The sequence below is a fragment of the Amblyraja radiata genome, chromosome 9, assembly GCF_010909765.2.
Source record: "Amblyraja radiata isolate CabotCenter1 chromosome 9, sAmbRad1.1.pri, whole genome shotgun sequence".
Lineage (NCBI taxonomy): Eukaryota > Metazoa > Chordata > Chondrichthyes > Rajiformes > Rajidae > Amblyraja > Amblyraja radiata.
This window is the reverse complement of record NC_045964.1, coordinates 9,790,248-9,812,139: the sequence shown is the minus strand read 5'-3', so window position 1 is coordinate 9,812,139 and position 21,892 is coordinate 9,790,248. Positions and strand designations below refer to the sequence as shown.

Below are 21,892 nucleotides of genomic sequence, written 5' to 3'. Positions count from 1 at the left end.
CGGAGTTTGTACGTTCTCCCCGTGGCCTGCGTGGGTTTTCTCCGAGATCTTCGGTTTCCTCCCACACTCCAAAGACGTGCAGGTTTGTAGGTTAATTGGCTTGGTGTAACTGTAACATTGTTTCTAGTGTGTGTGCAGGATAGTGTAATGGGTCTGTCCCACTTAGGCGATTTTTCAGCGGACTGCCGGCGACAGTCAGAGTGGAACACACCGACAACTGGAAAGGCGACTGTCAGAGTGGAACACACACAAACACATCGCTTCCTTCACCAGCCCGTTATGCAGGCGGGGGACAGGGCAAGCTGGGGGAGCGTTGTCTAAAAAATTCACACAATGCAAAGCCAAGGTGATACAGACACACACCGCGATGAACAGGAAAGTTGGCACTGTAAAAGGACGGCTAAAGCACAGTGTACAGTAAGTCCTTTAAAAGAGGGGGGAGAAGGGGGTAGAAGGAGTGGAGACAACTTTTAAGAAGCCAAAGATACATGGCTGTGAAGCTCGGCCGACATTAACATTAACATTACCGGTCGGTTATCCTTGGTTCTGAAAACTACTGCTTACCTTTTTTTTCCCAATGAGCCAATGAAATTCACCGGTCAGCAGCGGCTACAACCTACGATAACCTCCAAGAACCTTTGACCTCCTGGCAACCCATTAGGACCTCCTGGCGACCCACCTACGGCTCGAGAATTCTCGCTACTCTCCATGGCGGCTTCATTCTAGTCGCCGCTAATTTTTCAACATGAGGCCGTGATTAGTTCCCAGAATGCAGGAACTCCTCATGACCATGAAGGCAACCCCCCCCCCCCCCCCCCCGGCAGCCACCCGCGAACATGTGGAGACCATGTGGCGACTGTATTGTTTCCTGCAGTCGCCTGTGAGCCAGGCCCATAAGTGTGCAGGGATCGCTGGTCGGTGCCGACTTGGTGGGCCGAAGGGCCTGTTTCCATGCAGTATCTCTAAACTAAAAGTAAATAAAGAGTTAGTCTGTTCCGGTGACAGTGCTTTGGGGAAAAGCGTCTGCCAAGAGTAAGGAGGTATTTCCTCGACATGTCATTGCAAAGTGTAAAGGGCCTGTCCCACTTATGTGATTTTTTCGGCGACTGCCAGCACCCACCATAGGTCGCCGACAATTTTTAACATGTTGAAAATTCAGCGGCGACCAGAAAAACGCTACAACTCTTTGGAGACCTCTCACGACCATAGGAGACCTCTCACGACCATACAGGCGACCCCTGGCGACATGTCGCGGGTGACCACTCACGACCATAGGAGACCTCCTATGGTCGTGAGAGGTCTCCAAAGAGTCATAGCGTCTTTCTGGTCTCCGCTGAATTTTCAACATGTTGAAAATTTTCGCTGACCTATGACTGGTGCCGACAGTCGCCAAGAAAGTCGCGTAAGTGGAACAGGCCCTTAACGATCAATCTGAATCCAGCATTAAAGAGCATTCATCCATACAAGAACTCGCAGCCTGCTGACTCGAGACAGAGGAGTGCAACCACATGAAATGCTTGAGGCTAGTCACAAGTTTAAAACCAGCTTGGACTTTTGTCACACAGCCCTGCCAGTGCACCACATTTCACTTTCTTTTCTAATGAGGAGAATTAAGTAGTTTTAAATGAACTCTACCTCCTCAAATGCCATTGCGCCACCATTAATGAAATCATAGGCACATTATTACAAAGATCCGAGACAAGCTCTGGGAATTCTTGATAAACAAAAGAATATATTTCTCTCTTCTAGGCACGTACTCCATTGCAAATCAATAATTTATGAACAGGAGACGGCAACTCGACCGCTCGATCTTGCTCTGCATTTAATCATGCTTGATCTGACTGTAAACTCAACTCCTGTCTATCCACAATAACCTTACACAACCTAGCTTGTTAAGAATCTATCAACCTCCTTAAAAAATATTCTCCCTATCTTAAGAAATATTTCAAGCACCTGCTTTAACCATCCTTTTAGGAAGAGTTCAGTTGTGGCCACTCTTCTTAATCTCTCCCTGTACCAAAAGAGTCAAAGCAATTATACACAGTGGAAGAAAATGCTTCATAAACTTGTCTGGGAAACAGCTTGCTTTACATTTATTCTTAAAACTGAGCACATATCTTTAAAAACATAGGTCAGTAAAATTTTTTATAGTCATTCCATATTTCCCACCTGTGGAAAATCAGCTATTTTCACCTCAGGTTGACTGCTCTGCAAAAGGTGCCTGCAGAGCAAGATTAGTTTCCCCTCAACCCCATGACCCCACAAGTGCACGGAAAAGATAAACGGCCAAGAGAAAGACAGAAAATGAAGGAACATACAAACTCATAAAGTGAGCACCCGTACGCACATTGCGAACACACATTGACCGCACCACTGTGAACACATGTACAGAAACACAACCTCTTCTATCCTTATCTCCTTATCTCGCACTCTCTGGTTTTTTTCATCTCTGGACTTTGTCCAATCATCTGACAATCAAAAGCCTCCCTCACATTTACCACCTATCACTTGCCAGGCTTTGGCATATTCCCATCTTTAGTTTAGTTTAGCTTAGTTTAAAGATACAAAGAACAACAACAAAGGACAAAGGACATTTATTGATACAGTGCGGAAACAGGCCCTTCGGCCCATCGAGTCCACACCGACCAGCGATCCTCGCACATTAACACTTTCCTACACACACCAGGGACAATTTACATTTTTACCCAGGCAATTAATCTACAAACCCGTACGTCACCTGTACGTCTTTGGAATGTGGTAGGAAACCGAAGATCTCTGAGAAAATCCAAGCGGTCACAGGGAGAACGTACAAACTCTGTGTAGACAGCGCTCGTAGTCAGGGTCGATCCCGTATTACCAGCGCAGCAAGCGCTGTAAGGGCAACTCTACCACTGCGTCACCATGCCGCAGCAAATAGCTCTTGCACAAGTCTGGAGCAAATCGCTCTTGCACGATCCCGACCTATCCATTTTCTCCAGAGATGCTGACCAATTTGCTGTGTTACTCCAGCATCTTGTCTATTTTTTACATAACAAATACTATGAATACACACACTGATAGTGAACATGGTGTCCAAATGCTATAAGGCATACACATACACATGTGCGCACACTCATACTGGCACACAAATAACAGAATACACAGAATTGTGACCTCAGGGAGAGAGAAATATACAAAACTCTGTGTTGCAATAAAATGTAGACACAAGGAAATGCCGATGATAGTTTACAAGAAAGACGGTCTCCACAGCCTTCAGTGGCAAAGAATTCCACAGATTCTCTGCCCTCTGACTAAAGAAATTCCTTCTCATCGCCTTCCGAAAGGAACGTCCTTTAATTCTGAGGCTATGACCATCTGGGTGACCACATCTGGATGCTCACACATTTCTTCCTTTCCCTGTCCTCTTCCACCTATATTCCTTCCTCTGGCTATGTGGGAAAGAGTGGAGTGAAGGAAGGTGAAGATATACACAAAATGCTGGAGTAACTCAGCGGGACAGTCAGCATCACTGGAGAGAAGAAATGGGTGACGTTTCGGGTCAAAACCTTTCTTCCGACTAAATATACAAACTCGGGCATTTGATGACAAGTGAAGCCTTTTCATGGCCTATTCCTAATATCTAAAACAGACAAAGGTGTGCACACACACACTTAAGTGAAGCATGAAGCACTCTTCAATAATTCACCAATTTCCATTTGTTCCCTTCCAGTGTGAATCCTTCGGCACAGCTCACATGATCACAGTCCAGCCCTCCCCCTCCCCACCTCCTGTACCATTAGTGAGACCGTAAATGAAACGTATTCTCATTCGTTTTCTAAATGTAATAGACGCACATGTGCACGCACACAATGCAAAAATTGTCATTTGAAAAGGGGGCAAACAATCAATTTTATTTTTTCCATGTTAACCGAGTAAAAATAAATACAATTAACATAAAATTAATTAAATGGATTAAAAACAAAATGAATATCAGGAGGACCAAAACCTCCACTAACTGAGTATATTAAATGTGTTAGGGAGGTGGAGCATGGCAGATGCATAGCTAGCATTCACTGAAATGGTATAGATAAAATGCAAGTCAAGATTAATTGTCATATGTGCCGATAACAGAAATTTACGTTTAGAATGGAACTGCAGATGTTGGTTTAAACCGAAGATAGACACAAAAAAGCCAGTGTAACTCAACGGGTCAGACAGCATCTCTGGAGGAAAGGGATTTTTACATCAGCATCTGGAGGGATTTTGTCTATGGGTTGTTGAGCTAGGGAGCCAAGCTGCAGAAGGGGTACGAGGGAGGTGAAGAACTACATGGCCACTTTGATGAAGAAAGCTGTCACACCCTTTGGGTTGGGCACTTGTACGGATCTAGGGCAGAAGGATGTCACTGGGAGAAAAGTTAACACAGGGACTCAGAATGCAGGGGCCTCTGATTTTCGGGTTCTGCAACATATACTCTGTCTGTCAACATGCGAACAAAACCAATAGGAGAAATGGGCAAACAGACCATGGCACCATAGTACAAAGGCCATCCTTGTGGGCATGTGAAGAGGAATGTGGAAGGCACAGGGGACGTTTATGTGGAGGATGCTGGAGTGACTTAACGACACTGGATAGAAGCAATGGATGATGTTTCGGGTCGAGACACTTTTTCAGAGTGAGAGTCAGGGGAGAGGGAGAGACAGAAATGTAATCAGGGATAGTCTGACTCTCCGACCAGTCTGATTGTCCCTGATTACATTTTAACTCTGTTTGTTGTCACCTTCCCGACGCTAACAACGATCTATTCTACATTTTCCTTGACGTTCATCTCTTTTGTTGTCTCGTTTTCACACATTAACCATCCATATCTCTGTGTCTCCCTCTCTCCTGATTCTCAGTCTGAAGAAGGACCTTGACCCAAAACATCACCCATTCCTTCTCTCCACAGATGCTGCCTGTCCCGCTGAGTTACTCCAGCATTTGTGTCTAACAGAGGACACGATACTATTCACCACATCTAACACTGGAATTTACAAATGCCGTGTGTTCTATCCATCATCAACATTTAATACATATCATAGGAAAGATGTTGTCAAGCTAGAAAGGGTTCAGAGAAGATTTACGAGGATGTTGCCAGGACGAGAGGGTCTGAATTATAGGGAGAGGTTAAGAAGGCTGGGTCTCTATTCCTTGGAGTGCAGGAAGATGAGGGGTGATCTTACAGAGGGTGTATAAAATCATGAGGAATAGATCGGATAGATGCACAGAATCTCTTGCCCAGAGTAGGGGAATCGAGGACCATCAAGAGATGCTGCCTGTCCCGCTGATTTGCTACAGTTTTTTGTGTCTATCTTCTTTCCTACGTTCTATGCAAGTCATGCAGATTGGAAGGCATCAAATGTAGCACAAATATTTAAGAATGTAAGCAAAGTATGGAGAGATTACCAATTGAGGACTACAGTCATTCCTTGATTTATGAAGGCAATACATTCCTGGAAAATATTTTGTTCAGTGGAATATTGCTAAATAAAAACACCTGAACAAAATGAGAGCTGTGTAGTTCTGTGGGCAAAGTGGCATTTTATTTATTGCAACAGAAAGTAGCTTTGCAAACTGAAGAAACTGAGGCAATGGAACTAGAATGAAAATTAGTCATTTGAAAATCTGTAAATCAAGAAAAACCTGTAGAGAACAATGAGCCATTGGTAAAATGCTGAGATCTATTATGGTAACAAGACAAAGGAAAACATTGTTACACATGACCAAATGTTAGGTAGAGCAAATACTATCTCATAAAGGAAAAGTTATCCAAGAGAAATATGATAGTTTGTTTTAGGCTGCAATTGGAAAGATGAATAATGGGCCATGTTGATATATGGCATTGCCAATTTAAAAGGCCAATTGACAGGATACTATATAAATGTTGAACAAAGAAAGGGCTTATGGGATTTGGGGGTCATATCAGTATCGATGGAGGATTAGTTAAAAAAGACGGCGAGTAGAAGACATCGATTGTTTTTGTTGCAAATTATTACGCATGAAATGCCCTCGGGGTCAGCTTTGAGTCCTCAGCTATTCACAACTTATATTCATGGCTGAGATGAAAAGAGAGTAATGCAACCATTAGTGGGTAATGAGTTGGGAGAATGAAGCAATAAGACTTCATTGAAACACAGAAAATAGGTGCAGGAGTAGGTCATTCGGCCCTACGAGCCAGCACAGCCATTCAATATGATCACGGCTGTTCATCCAAAATTAGTATCCCGTTCCAGCTTTCTCCCCATATCCCTTGATTCTGTTAGCCCTAAGAGCTATATCTATCTCCCTCTTGAAAACATCCAGTGAATTGGCCTCCACTGCCTTTTGTGGCAGAGAATTCCACAGATTCACAACTCTCTGGGTGAAAATGGAAGGTAGATGGATTAACAACATACTTTAACAATTTATAACATAAAAGGAGGCCATGTGGCCCATCAAGTCTATGCCATCTTTTGGAATAATCCTATCAATCTTTGCTCCACTTATTTCCCTATAATGCATTATGCCCATTAATACCCTGCTGATTCTCCAGATACTCACCTACACAGGGGATATTTATACTACCAACATGTCATTGAGATGGGGGAGGCAACTGGAGCAACAGGGGAAATCGGAAGTCAGAATCAAGCCTAGGTCGCTGGAGCTGTGAAATCACTCTGCCACAAGTAGCATGAGGTCATTAAATCAGAAGAACAAAACACATTTTAAAACACAGGAAACTAATAAACGTGGTTGTACATTAGCTCACAGTAAAGATGCAGCTGCTGCGAGCAGTGTGGAGATGACATTATGCACGACTTTAAAGAGGTCTCATGGAAAACTATGCACAACTGGCCGCTTCTCCCCTCTCCCATCCATCAAAAGGTATAGAAATGTGAAAATGCACACCTCCAGATTCAGAGGCAGTTTCTTCCCACCTGTTATCAGGCAACTGAACCATCCTACCACAACTAGAGAGCAGTGCTGAATTACTATCTACCTCTTTGGTGACCCTTGGACTATCCTTGATCGGACTTTCCTGGCTTTACCTTGCACTAAATGTTATTCCCTTATCATGTATCCTTCTGCTCTGCAACATTCACCACGAGATGCTGCCTGTCCCGCTGAGCTACTCCAGCATTTTGTGTCTACCTTCCATTGTAATCATGCATTGTCTTTCCGCTGACTGGATAGCACGCAACGTTTCACTGTACGTTGATACATGTGACAATAAACTAAACTGAATAAACTGAACTAGGAGCAGTATCTGAAGAAGGATATAATCATCTTAAAGAAAAATATTGTATACCAGGTTTTATGTTGATTCACTACATGACTCCCGGGATGAGGGGGGAGGGGGGGGTTATCCCCATTGAGGGAATGGCCTATCAATATAGAATATAGAAGACTGAAAGTTGATCTTGAGACATAGGAATTTATACGGTCGATGCTGTTCCTCTAGCTGGCTGCGTGGTCTCTGAAGAAGGACCAGTTGCAATTTAACCTGAGTACAATTTTCTTTCTGCAGAAGGCTATAAATCTTCTCTGAGCTGCAACTGCTCATAATTTGTAAATTTAATTTTTTCGGACAATAAGAATCTTTGATAACTTTAAGTCAAGCATCAGTCATAATACCAAACAGCAGAGCACGCACAAAGACACCATTTAGGTTGCCCTTGATTCCAATAGAACAAAGAACAGAAAAGAGTCCAGCACAAGAACAGTCACTTCGGCCCACAATGTCTGTGCCAAACATGATGCCAAGACCGACACTAATCTGTCTGCTCTAACCCTGACCTATCCCTCCATTCCTTGCATATCCATATGCCTATCCAAAAGTTTCCTAAATTCCGTTATCATATCTGCTTCTAGCAGCGCGTTCCAGACACTCACCACCTTTTGTGTAAAAACCATCTCCTTTAAACTTGTTCATCTCACTGTAAAGCTATTTCCTCTAGTATTTGACATTTCCTGGGAAAAAGGTTCTGACGGTATACTCTGCATAGGGTGGTCTGGAGATGTTCATTTTATGCTAAGAGCTGAAAAATTACCCCCAACATCCCAGCCAAAAGAACGTAGAACATAGGACAGTACAGCGCAGGAACGGACCCTTCGGACATGATGCCAAGTTAAATTGATCTCATCTGCCTGTACATGATTCATATTCCTCTTTTCTCTGAAACTCTCTAATCCAAGCAGTATTCTGGTAAATCTCTGCTCATTCTCCAAAGCCTCCACATCTTTCCTGTAATGGGCAAACCAGAACTGCACGCAATACTTCAAATGCAGCCTAGCCCTAACAATGCTTACCCTTCACTTGCCATGATATACACTGGAAATCTAGTCATTATTTTATTAGGATTTGTGGGAACTTGCTGTCCACAAATCACCTAGATAAAATGGATGCATAAGAAGATATAAGGCATTATAATAATGTAAGTCCTTCGTTCCAGGTACATGCACTTAACTTCCAAAACCCAAGTTTACCCAAGCACAACTATACATAAACACACTAGCAAGATAAACTGTTGTTAGCTAAAAATAATTATTGATTGAAAAACGCAGTAGAACCTAGAGTGGACAAGCAGTTAGTTTACAAGGAAGAGGAATCACCCATTCGAGCACTCACCCTGAAGGGTAGGCCACCAATCCTGTCTTCGGGTCACATGCAAGCCCACTGCTTCCAGAGACCGTAATGCCCAGAACCTTCTCCAAAGTCACCTGTGGAAAGATGAATACCCAGTAACACGTTATTGCGAATAAGGAGAACTGACTTTGATTAGACACATGGCAATATATGTCAGCTATGATTGCATTTAATCAGGACACCAAACAGTTCATGTTATATGTTGGTCCAGGGATCAACCATAGAAATCATAATCTATGGTGCAGACAAATTGGCCAAGAAGTTATCACCATCTCAATAGTCCACTTGCCTTCCCTTATAATTATTCTCAACCAACATCTGGAACCTAACTTGAACCAAGTTACATTTACTCTTGTGGTACCCTGAGTCTGAAGAAGGGTTTTGGCCCGAAACGTCGCCTATTTCCTTCGCTCCATAGATGCTGCTGCACCCGCTGAATTTCCCCAGCAATTTTGTGTACCTTACATTTACTCTTGTTCCTGCTGGCAATGGCCAAATCTTTAAATGCCTTAAAAACCATTATCCTTCTGTACAAATCCTAGCACAATCTCATCACTCACTAAATTTGTAACCTCCTTAATGGTAATAAACCTCCAAGAACTCTGCACTCCTCCATTGCTGGTCTCATGTGCACCCAAAATTTTCCTTCCCCATCTTTATGGTGGTAATACCTTTGGCAGCCTAATCTCCAAATTTCAAAAACCCACTTCTATCCCACCTTGTGAGAAACTACTAAAGGCCTGTCCCACTTACGTGTCTTTGGCACACAAATTACGCGACCTCGTGGTCGTGTTGAGGCATCGTATGGCCGCGCGGGGCCGGTCCCACTGAGAAGCGCGGAGGGGTATGTAGTTGGGGTATGTAGTTGTGGGCTCCGAAATTTTTGTAGTGAACGAAATCTTTGCGCGCCAACGTCCTGTCGTGAAACTGAAGGCCAAAGTGGGACAGGCCCAAGACCCTGGCGCAACTCAACATATCACCTTCAACAGCAGCAGAAGCAGGCAAACGATCGCCGAACTCGGCCTGGGGCTCACGGCCGTTGCGGTCTGGATCCGCCCCCACTTCTACTCCCAGAGCCGGGCCAAGAAAATTGAAGATGGACACAAAATGCTGGAGTAACTCAGCGGGACCGGCAGCATCTCTGGAGAGAAGCAATGGGTGACGTTTCGGGTCGAGACCTTTCTTTCAGACTGAAGAAGAGTCTCGACACGAAATGTCACCCATTGCTTCTCTCCAGAAAACCTGCCGGTCCCGCTGACTTACTCCTGCATTTTGCGTCCATCTTCAAATGACGTCACGCGCTCCAGACGGCTGTGCGTACGCATGAAATCGCGCGCGACCTTCGCGGGACCGTGAGGTCGTGTAATTTGCATGCCAAGGACACGTAAGTGGGACAGGCCCTTAAAACCTTCCCCCATTGGTTTAGGTTTTAGATCTAGGTTTATTATTGTCACGTGTACCGAGGTACAGAGAAAAGTTTTGTTTTGCACTGCCATCCAATCAGATCAGATAATGCCGTACATAAATAGAAGTCAAACTTAAATACAATAGGTTGAGCAAAGGGAAAGATACAGAGTGCAGAATGTAGTTCTCAGTATTGTAGCACATCAGTTCCACAGCCAAAGTCCAATATCCACAATGAGGTAGAGGTGAATTGGATTGTACCCTTGTATATGGTAGGACCATTCTGAAGGTTGATAAAAGAGGTTAAGAATGATCCCATGTCTGGTGGCACGCACTTTGAAGCTTCTGTACCTTCTGCTGGACAGGAACAGGGAAAAGAAGGAATGACCTGGGCGGGATAAGTTTTGAATTATGTTGCCTACTTTTCCGAGACAACGTGAAATCTAATTTGAGTCAAGGGCGGGAGGTCTGGCCTGTATGATGGACTGAGTTATATCCACAATCCTCTGCAATTTCTTGCAGTTTTGGGTAGAGCTATTCCCAAACCACGCTGTTATGCAATCCGGCAGTATGTTTTCTGCACTGCATCTGTGGAAGTTTGTAAGAGTATTTGGAGACATGACAAATTTCCTCTTCGACACCATTAATACTGATTGGGGCATGTACTCCACTGTTGAGGTCGATACTCAGCTCCTTCATCTTGCTGGCACTGAGGGAAATTTATTGCCTTGACAGCATGTTACCAAGCTCTCTAATTCTTTCCTGTACTCCGTCTCATCATTGTTCGTGATCCGGCCCACCACAGTGGTGCCATCTGCAAAGTCACAGGTGGAGTTAGAGCCAAGCAGAGTCATGAGTGTATGGGGAAAATAGTAGGGGACTGAGAATGCATCCTTGTGGGGCACTGGTGTTGAGAATTATTTTGGAGGAGGTGCTATCAGCTATCCTCACTGATTGAGTCCTGTGGATCAGAAAGTCGAGGATCCTGTGGCAGAGTTTAGTTTAGTTTAGAGATATAGCACAGAAACAGGCCCTTTGGACCACAGGGTCCGCGCCGATCAGCAATCCCTACATATTAACACTATCCTACACCCAAGGATAGGTGTTGTTATTTATTGAACTTTTTCTTTTCTTTTCCCATTATGTACAATGTTTACATATTCACATATTCTGTTGTGCTGCAGCAAGTAAGCATTTCATTGTCCCGTCCGGGACATATGACAATAAAACAATCTTGACTTGACTCTTGAGAGGGACAATTTTTAACATTTACCAAGCCAATTAACCTACAGACCTGTACGTCTTTGGAATGTGGGAGGAAACCGAAGATCTCGGAGAAAACCCACGCGGGTCACGGTGGAACGTACAAACTCCGTACAGACAGCATCCGTAGTCGGGGTCGAACCCGGGTCTCCTGCGCTGCATTCGCTGTAAGGCAGCAACTCTACCGCTGCGCCACTGTGACACTGATTCCTACGTCCAGGAGTTTGTAGATGAGTTTGGATGGGATTATGGTGTTGAAGCCGGAGCTATAGTCGACATATAGGAGTCTAACGTATGACAGCAACTTTACCGCTACGCCACCGTGCCGCTCTCCAATGTGTTAATGTGCATGTGAGAGAAAATAAGTTCAAGAGCTGCAGGGAAGGAACGGGAGCTGCAGGGAAGGAACGGGACTGTTCTGTTGGAAATCAGTATCAACGCAACAGCAGTTTACCCATGCGACCAAGGAGATCTTCTGTAATGGTGTTCCTAACACACACACAGTTGGCAACATTGCATTCGGTGCCTGCACCGCCTTTCAAATAAATGTTGTGATTCTGTTGCAATTGATGGTCTCAACAATAACGTGGTTAAGCATTGCGCAGCGGCAGAGTTGCTGCCATACAGCGCCAGAGACCTCGGTTCAATCCTGACTACGGGTGCTGTATGTACGGAGTTTGTACGTTCTCCTTGTGACCATGCGGGTTTTCTCTCGGTGCTCTGGTTTTTGCCCACACTCCAAAGACGTACAGGTTTGTAGGTTCATTGGCTTTGTTAAAAAAAACTGTAAAATTGTCCCTAGTGTGTAGGATCGTTCTAGTGTACGGGGTGATCACTGGTCGGCGTGGACCCGGTGGGCTGAAGGGCCTGCTTCCACACTGTATCTCTAAACTAAATTAAAACTCCTCTCTGATTCGTTTTGTCATTAACTTACATTAAGATGCCATCTTCAGTGGTCAATGGACCTCCCAGCACATCTTTGGAACAAGAGGGGAAACCGGAGCAGCCATGGGAAGCCCACACAGTAGCTGAAAGTCACTTTTTGATCCACAGGTAAATACTACACACAGAGAGAGCAGTGGAGGTCAGGATTGAACCTGGGTCCCTGTAGCTGTGAGGAAGAAACACTAATGGCTGTGTCATTAAGCCACCTCTCTGCTCTGCCTCTCAATTGTCTGATACCAAACACTTGTACAAACTGCTCAGGAGGCAAACTACACGAGCAGCAAATTTCCTTTGACAAAATTAGTCACAGGACGACCTTGGTCACAAGCATTACATCTCAGTCAATTGTAACCATGGCAACGACACATGAATACTGCTCTCTTCCAGAATAACTGATAAATTGGCTCACCAGGGAACTGCATGGTGATGCCAACAGTTCGGCATCAAGACAAACATAGAATACACTCTCTGTTCAGTTTTAAAATGACAAAAACAAAAAACGGTGGAAGAAATGCTAAATCCGCATGTCCCCACAACCACGTAAAACCACAATACAATGAAATAACTTGGCTAATAAAATCTCCAGAACATGGAAACATCCAACCTGCTACAGACTTTGTTTATGCTTGCGCCTTGCCCTGATCCTGGTGCACTTACAATCATGGAATTAAATCACACATGTTACTCAGCAGTTTACAGAAGACTGGGAGAAGAAGGCAGTATCTCACCATAGAGATAATTAGAGTCACAGAGTGCTACAGTGTGGAAACAGGCCCTTCGGCCCAACTCGCCTACACCGGCCACCTGCCTACATTTGGTCCATATCCTACTAAACCTGTCCTATCCATGCACCTGTCTAACTGTTTCTTAAATGATGGGATAGTCCCAGCCTCGACTACCTCCTCTGGCAGCTTGTTCCATACACCCACCACCCTTTGTGTGAAGATGTTACCCCTCGGATTCCAATTAAATCTTTTCCCTTTCAACTTAAACCTATGTTCTCCTCAAATCACCCACTCTGGGTAAGAGACTGTGAATCTACCCGATCTATTCATCTCATGACTTTGTATAACTCTGTAAGATCACTCCTCATCCTCCTGTACTCCAATGAATAGAATTCCAGCCTACTCAACCTCTCCCTAGAGCCGTAACCCTCTAGTCCTGGCAATATTCTCGTAATTCTTTTCTGTACCCTTTTCAGCTTGGCAACATCTTTCCTATAACATGATGTCTAGAACTGAACACAATACTCTAAATGCGGCCTCACCAACGTCTTATACAACTGCAACATCACCTCCCAACTTCTGTACACAATACTGTGACTGATGAAGGCCATTGTGTCAAAAGCCTTTTTGAACACCCTATCTACCTGCGACTCGACCTTCAAGGAATTCGTTATTAGCATCCCTTGGTATCAAGATAATGATTTCTAAGGAGACACAAGAGGCTGCTAGAGTTTGGATCAGAGAACAAACTACTGGAGTAACTCAGCGAGTGTCTCCCCACTGCCACAGATGCTGCTCTATCCACTAACCTCCTGCAGCAGTGTGTTTTTGCTGATGATTTTCAGGATAATTTATACTGACGTTTGAAATCTCACATAAAAATATCAAGGCCTTGAAAACATTTATCAACTAGGTGAATGGTCACATATTGACTGTACATTTATCAATACTTTGTAAACATTTTTATTCAGGAACAAGATCAATATAAATTTTGCACACAGCAAGGTGGAGATGCCCCAAAACAAGTTTAAAGTAGGTTTAAAGTGAAAGAGAGGAGGCAGAAAGGTGGTTAGAGGAGAAAGGTTTTCACAGGGGGAATGGTGATATCTGGAGCGTGGTGACTGAGGAGGTGGTGGGGTCAGGCAAACATGATCACATTTAGAAGCAAACTAGATAAGCATTTGTGTAGAAAGGAACTGCAGACCCTGGTTTAAACCGAAGATAGACACAAAATACTGGAGTAATTCAACAGGTCAGGCAGCATCTCTGGAGAGAGAGTTTGGTAGGGCTCTTAAAGATAGCGGAATCAGGGGATATGGAGAGCAGGCAGGAAAGGGGTACTGACTGTGGATGATAAACCATGATCACAGTGAATGGTGGTGCTAGCTATGGATTTAAGAGAGAGTTAGATAGAGCTCTAGGGGCTAGTGGAGTCAAGGGATATGGGGAGAAGGCAGGCACGGGTTATTGATAGGGGACGATCAGCCATGATCACAATGAATGGTGGTGCTGGCTATAAGGGCCGAATGGCCTCCTCCTGCACCTATTTTCTATGTTTCTGTTTCTATGTTAGCGCAAAGGGCCGAATGGCCTACTCCTGCACCTATTGTACATTATCTATTGTCTATTGAGAGAAGGAATGGGTGATGTTTCAGGTCTATATCTCTCATTCCCCTGACTCTCAGTCTGAAGTAGAGTCTCGACCTAAAACATCACCCATTCTTTCTCTCTAGAAATGCTGCCTGACCTGCTGAGTTACTCCAGCATTGTGTGTCTATCTTAGATAGGCATTCAAATAGCTAAATGCAGGAAGATGGGATTAGTGTAGATAGCTACAAAGAACAGCCTGGACAGTGGGCCAAAGGGTGAAGTTCGACTCTATAAGGAATGACCAATGCAACGTGCTTTCAGGCAAAGGAACTGGAATTGACTTTTGGTTCCATTCCATTCCCTCATTCCATGAGATTGTGGTTGATGTGTGACCTAAGTCTTCAAGCCCATCTTTAGCCAAAGGCCCATAATCAAACAATCCAACATGTGTATAAAATCATGAGAGGAACAGATCGGGTCGATGCACAGAATCTCTTGCAGAGTAGGGGCATCGAGGACCAGAGGACATAGGTTCAAGGTGAAGGGGAATAGATTTAATAGGAATCTGAGGAGTAACTTTTTCACACAAAGGGTGGTGGGTGTATGGAACAAGCTGCCAGAGGAGGTAGTTGAGGCTGGGATTAACCCAACGTTTAAGAAACAGTTAGACATGGATAGGTACGTGGATAGGACAGGTTTGGAGGTATATGGACCAAGCGCAGGCAGGTTGGACTAGTAAAGCTGGGACATGTTGGCTGGTGTGGGCAAGTCGGGCCAAAGGGCTTGTTTCCACACTGTATCACCCTATGACTCTATTTAAAATTAATAATCTGCCTAGCATTATGGCAGTAGAGTTCCAATTGTTACATACTGGGGCATATCCTAACTTCATTTCCGAAATAAGTCAAGGGAACTATCAGCAGCTTCTTTGGATAAAAAAAAGTTTTTTTTTTCAAGTTTAAAGACCCTACATCAGAATTGTGATGATGGACGGACATTAATCTGAAATGTTAACTTTGTTTCTCTCTCGACAGTTTGCTTGACCGGCTCAGCATTTTCAGTACTTTTTTTTTAGATTGCCTGCAGTTTTGCTTTAGTTTTCATTTACTCATAAAAGATTTGGCTCTGACTTTTAAATCGTGCTGAGTGCTAACCGGTGGACACCATTCTCTATCCCATTCTATAATTCCTTCAGTGGATGGATTAACTCATACCTTTACACAGTAATGGAGTGTGATCTGACAAGAATTTGTTTTGCATGTTTACCTTGTGAAACTTTGCATACCAGTCTCCTAAACATAAAAACCAGCAATTATATTTCCTTTGATCACTTTTTGATCACATCTGTGATAGGCTAACTGGAAGATAGTTTGCGAGTGTTTTGCATTTGTTAGAGTGAATTAATCGTCTGCAGTTTCCTTTGTTGACTAGATACTGAAAGCATAGGTGGTGAGAGCAGGTATTGAGGTGGGCGGTTCTGGGACCCCAGAACTAACTGTTGAGCCTTCCCAAGGTGTCGTGGGTCTAACTCAACGAAAACACCAGTGAAGGGAGGTGCCCACTTGACGACCCCAATGATATACTTGCATCTACACAATCGATGCTTGTTAAATATGTTTGTTAACATGTAGGTAGCTGACTATTGCATATGGAGTTAGTTATTGTCCCTATCATAAGTTGGATTCATCATTTAAGATAATACTTTGGCTTTGGCTTTCTTGGTTGAGCACTGCAATTTGTGGGGTGGAAGATTGCAACCTTCACGTGGTCCGCCCTGTTTCGACTAATGCAATCAACTCGACGTGCACAAACGGAAGATTAAATAGAATAAGTTGTCCAACAACTTTAGGCTGTGCACGCCACACGAAAGAAGAAGACTGTAATTTGTGTTTTAATTGTAATTTATACACATCTCTTCAGCTTCCATTGCTTCTGGTTTCACCACTTATAAGATGTTCCAATCTATCCTTTTTGACCTTAATGATATTTTATAATCTACTTGTCAACAGTTTTTTCTTCATTCATTAAATGTACTAATACTTTGGTGATGGTATACTTCATTCTACACTGTGCACACTATCTTTATTCTAGATCAATGGCTCGTTTTCCCAACATACCAGATTGTCTCATCATGGTGAACTTTGGAAGTGCCAGCATAGAACCTTCCAGGATCCCACTTATAGAAACATAGAAAATAGGTGCAGGGTAGGGCATTCGGCCCTTCGTGCCAGCACCGCCATTCAATATGATCATGGTTGATCATCCAAAATCAGTATCCCGTTCCTGCTTTCTCCCCATATCCCTTCATTCCGTTAGCCATAAGAGCTATACTTAAGGGCCTGTCCGACTTTCACAACCTAATTCACGACCAGGATCGAAAAACGCCCCGACCTACTTGATGCCACGAGTACCTACGACTAGCATCACGGCCTGCTATGACCTACCTACGACCTCCTACAACCTCCTACGACCTCGTAACGACCATGCTGCGAGTGTGAGTCAAGGGCAAACTCAGCAGAGGTCGTGAATTAGGTCGTGAAAGTGGGACAGGCCCTTAACTCTCTCTCGAATACATACTGTACCACTTGGCACAGAGAACCTGATAATGGTAAGGACGTGCAACACGCTGAAAAACTCTGTGCCATGTATGATGTTATTGTGAAATGTCTCATTGCTTCCAGTGATCCCTTTTGTAAAAGGAAATGTAAGGTACCCAACATCAGACCTGGGTGGAATGAGTTTGTGGCTGAGATGTACGCTGAGGCAAGAGAGGCCTTTAGACTCTGGTCAGAGGCAGGTAGGCCTAGACAGGGGGTATTGCTAGATATGAAAAAACACACAAATGCTAGGGTTAAGTATGCACTTTGTTTTATTAAGAAAAATGAAAACACAATGAGAGCAGACTCGCTTGACAGGAAGCTACAGAATAACAACCTTACTAACTTCTGGAAAGAGGTCAAAGTTATGAATAGTAGTAAAACACCCCTACCATCGTACATTGAAGGTGTTAGTAGCCCAGAAAAATAGCTGAGAGTTGGCGTGAGCACTACCGTAACCTGTTTAACTGTGTTAAAAGTAACCCAGTTAGAATCAATCATGAACATATTGATCTCTCTGTAGATATGATAGTTAGGGCAGCAGATGTCTATGATGCCATTAACATGTTGGATAACAACAAAGCCTGCGGTATGGACTGCATTACTGCAGAACATCTAAAATATGCCAGCTATAAGCTCTTCCCTTTGCTTTCCATGTGCTTTAATGGTTGTCTGGTTCATGGTGTCCTGCCAAATGCTATTATGTCTGTAATGTTAGTGCCTGTGCTTAAAGATAAGGCTGGTAAGCTCAACAGTATGGATAATTACCAACCTATTGCTTTAGCCAGTATCTTATCTAAAGTACTGGAGAGAATACTGTTGACAAAGCTGGAAATGTTTGTCCTTACCATTGACAATCAGTTTGGGTTCAAAAGGAAACATGGAATGACCTGTGTATCTATGCTCTTAAAGAGATTGTGTTCAAGTACACAAGCCTGAATTCATCTGTATTTCTATGTTTTATTGATGCGTCCAAGGCATTTGATAGAATTAATCACGAACACTTGTTTGTAAAACTGCTAGATAGAGGTGCCCCTAAATTATTAGTGAGAATTTTAGTATTCTGGTATGCCCATCAAACGTTTCAGGTTAAATGGGACAATGTTGTATCTGCTCCATTCTGTGTTAGTAACGGAGTGCGGCAAGGAGGAATTTTGTCTCCTATTTTATTTAATGTTTATATGGACGAACTGTCAAATCAGATAAATAGGTTAAAAACTGGCTGTCTTGTGGGCAACACTATTGTTAACCATCTTATGTATACAGACGACCTGGTCCTGCTCTGTCCATATAGTGCTGGGATGCAGCAGATGCTGAAGGTGTGCTCTCAGTATGGCCTTGATTATGACATAAAGTATAACGCTAAGAAAAGCCGCATAATGGTAGTTAGGAGCGCTGAGGACAGGGAATCAACTTTTCCGACCTTTTATTTGTCAGACGGTCCTCTTGCTGTGTGTGAGGAAATTAAATACTTAGGTCATGTCATATCCGATGACTGGACGGATGACAAAGACCTTTACCGACAGCGCTGTAAAACTTATCTTCAAGCGAACATGCTTATAAGGAAGTTTTATATGTGCTCTGACTCTGTGAAGTGTTCCCTGTTCAGAACCTACATCACACCGTTGTATACAGCCCAATTGTGGTCGAAGTATAAGAAAAAGAGTATGCAAAGACTCAAGGTAGCATACAATGATGCAATGAGGATGCTGCGTTGTGTCCCTAGGTGGCATAGTGCCAGTCAATTGTTCGTGTCCACTAGAGTGCCAACCTGTGAGGCACTCTTAAGACAGCTGATGTTTAGTTTTATGTGTCGACTGGACAAGTCAGAGAACCATATAATTGAAGCCCTAGTCAGCCCTCTGAAAAGCTGCTATAGATTCACTTCTAGGCTAAGACTGCATTGGTGCAATAGCTTGTATATTTTATAGGCTAATATGCAATTTTTTTAATGTATTTTTGTATCTTCTTTTTTTTCTGTTTGATGTGTTATATGGACCTGTGTGTAATAAAGCTTTAATAAATAATAAATAAATAATAAATGTTGGAGATATTCAGCAGGTGCAATTAAAAGTCTAACCATATACAACGCAGAAATGAGGTCCGCTCTGCAATTTAACAAGATTATGTCTAATCTGATCGTAACTTCAACCCCACATTATCATCTACCCTGGAAACCTTTGAACCCCCCTCCCTAATCAAGAATCTCTCTATTCCCGCCTGCCAGTTCCAATGACTCTGTTTTCACCACACTTTGAGGAAGAGTATTTCAAAGTCTCACAACCCGCTAAGAGAAATTAAAATGCCCCACACTTGTTTTAAATGGCTTTTCCTAGTTTCTCACACCATTGGAAATATCTTGTCCACATTCACCCTGTCAAGACACCTTAGGATTTTGATTTAACTAGTCTATAAATCCCTTCCTTTCTGATAATCTCAAATGTTAACACTGTTTCGCACAGATGCTGCCCGGCCAGTTGAGGGTTTGCCGTGCTTTCTGCTTTTATTTCAGTTCTAACCCTACAAGATGACTGCACAAGGAAGGTGTCACCACTGTTTCGCCACAGGATACCAACCAGAGGTAAGCACAATCGATCCAAATCATATCCTGAAGATAACCAATTACTTGTTACCCCACCTCTCTTAACCTGTGAAGTAAGTAACAAGTTCAATTTTCTCAAAGTTCTGAAGAAGGGTCTCGACCCGAAATGTCACCTATTCCTTTTCTCCAGGGATACTGTCTGACCTGCTGAGTGACTCCAGCTGTTTGTGTCTATCTTCAATTTTCTAAATGTTGGTTCCACATCAGGAGAACTCTGAAATTTTGGAGCTTCTGCAGTTTCTCAACTGTTTGCCACAGAATTATAGACGCTTCCTGGTCCTGAGATTGATCACTTTTGTGTACAATAAACTCTCATTTTAACGCACCCCTTGATAACGGATGTCGTATATAGCGGACAGACCTGCCAATGTCACCCCTGGCACACACTGTCTCCCCAGTGGCTTAGAGCCGCAGCTATTGACCCCACCTCCAACTCGCAAGGTGCACCAGCAAGCCATTCTTCACCCACCACACAGTCCGGTGACACGGCTGTTGTTGCGGCTCACGTTGTAGCCCCTGTGGACAGCGCTTTCTTCGGGCCGCCGCCGCCAACCGGACACGCTCGGTCACCGTGGGGCTCCCTCCCCTCTCGCCACTGCTTGTTGTGGACAGCGGCTTTGTCCATTCTCCACTTCACCGCCGCTCCCCCCTCCTCCCCTCGCTCTGTCCACTCAGCCTCTTCCCTCTTCCCACCCACATCCTCACCCAATCGCCGCCTCTCCTCCTTCTTCCCTGGAGTCACCGACATACTCTTCCTTGGAAACAGCAGCTGGTGCAAGAAGAGGGAACAAGCACGTCCCGTCGGTGGAGGCGGCCTGAAGAAAGCACTGGCCTCAGGGGCTACAACGTGAACCGCAACAACAGCCATGTCAGCGGACTGTCGGCAGCCGGTGAAGAATGGCTCGCTGGTGCAGACGGTGCCTAGTTTTAAGGTACAGTGCTGGAGTAACACAGCAGTCTAAATCAGTCTGTAAAAGGGTCCCGACGTCACTTATACATGATCTCCAGAGACACTGCCTGACCCGCTGAGTTACTCCACCACTTTGTGTCCTTTTGTATTTTAACCATCACCTGCAGTTTTTTGTTTCAATTACATACAATGATAAGCTTACTCGGGTTATAATGGACAATTGGCAATAATGGACACCATGTCCTCCCCCCGGCCCCCTCCTTTGCTCATTATAACGATAATATACTGTACTTTTCTTTCCTATTTTCTTTCCTATCTGCTTATATTGTCGTCTTCCGTTGCAATTTGAGATGTCAGAAATATTAATAATTATTTATTTTAAAGTGGTCTTTTTAAGTGAAATGTTGCTGTTTAACAAGTCTCCTATGGCCTTTTTTATTTACAATATCTCCCTGATCAGTTTTAAAGGACATCAGACCAAGTGGGACGCGTTGGGGGGTGTGGGGGCGGGGGCGGGGCCAGGGGCGGGGGGATGTGGCACTCGGCAGCTTGAGAGCCCATTGTGATTGGCGCACTGTGAGTGGCACTGTGACATCATCATTGAAAAGTCCTGGGAAAAGGCTGTGTGTGAGAACCGTTTTTTGCCTTTTATTAAAACCTGAACCATCAATAACTTTTGAAATACAGGATGAAATCTTAAGTGAACCTGATTACTGCGTGGAGGGGGGAAATGTGAGTCAGAATATGTAAACATTTAAGCGCTAGTGCGTAGCGTTTTGACGAAGGTAGAAAAACACATATGGAAACAGGCACACACACACGCGCACACACACACACGCACGCACGCGCGCGCGCACGCGCACGCACACACACACACACACACACACACACGCACGCGTGCACGCACACACACACACACACACACACACACACACACACACACGCGCACACACACACAAACACACGCGCACACACACACACACACACACACACACACACACACGCGCGCGCGCGGGGTAGGCAGCATCTCTGGTTAGAATGGGTGACGTTTCGGGTTACCTGTTTTGTTTGTCATTCATGCCTGCTTTTGAAAAAGTCCAGCGCTTCTCTATGTGAACCTGTATCACACTATTCCATATGCAGAGTTGCTCCCAGATCCTCCCCTTGCTCCAGATTCCTCCTCAACCCAATTTGAAATGGGGCAATCTTTTC

At 44.0% G+C, this 21,892-nt stretch overlaps 1 protein-coding gene across 1 annotated transcript in view; it reads right to left on the bottom strand.

Annotated features, from left to right (window-relative positions):
• mapkbp1 (mitogen-activated protein kinase binding protein 1) overlaps window positions 1–21,892 on the bottom strand; it is a 216,876-nt gene that overhangs the window by 176,808 nt on the left and 18,176 nt on the right. Inside the window, exon 2 of the mRNA XM_033026649.1 lies at window positions 8,627–8,718. Within this exon, the coding sequence (XP_032882540.1) occupies window positions 8,627–8,718 (92 nt within the window). The remainder of the gene's footprint in view (window positions 1–8,626; window positions 8,719–21,892) is intronic.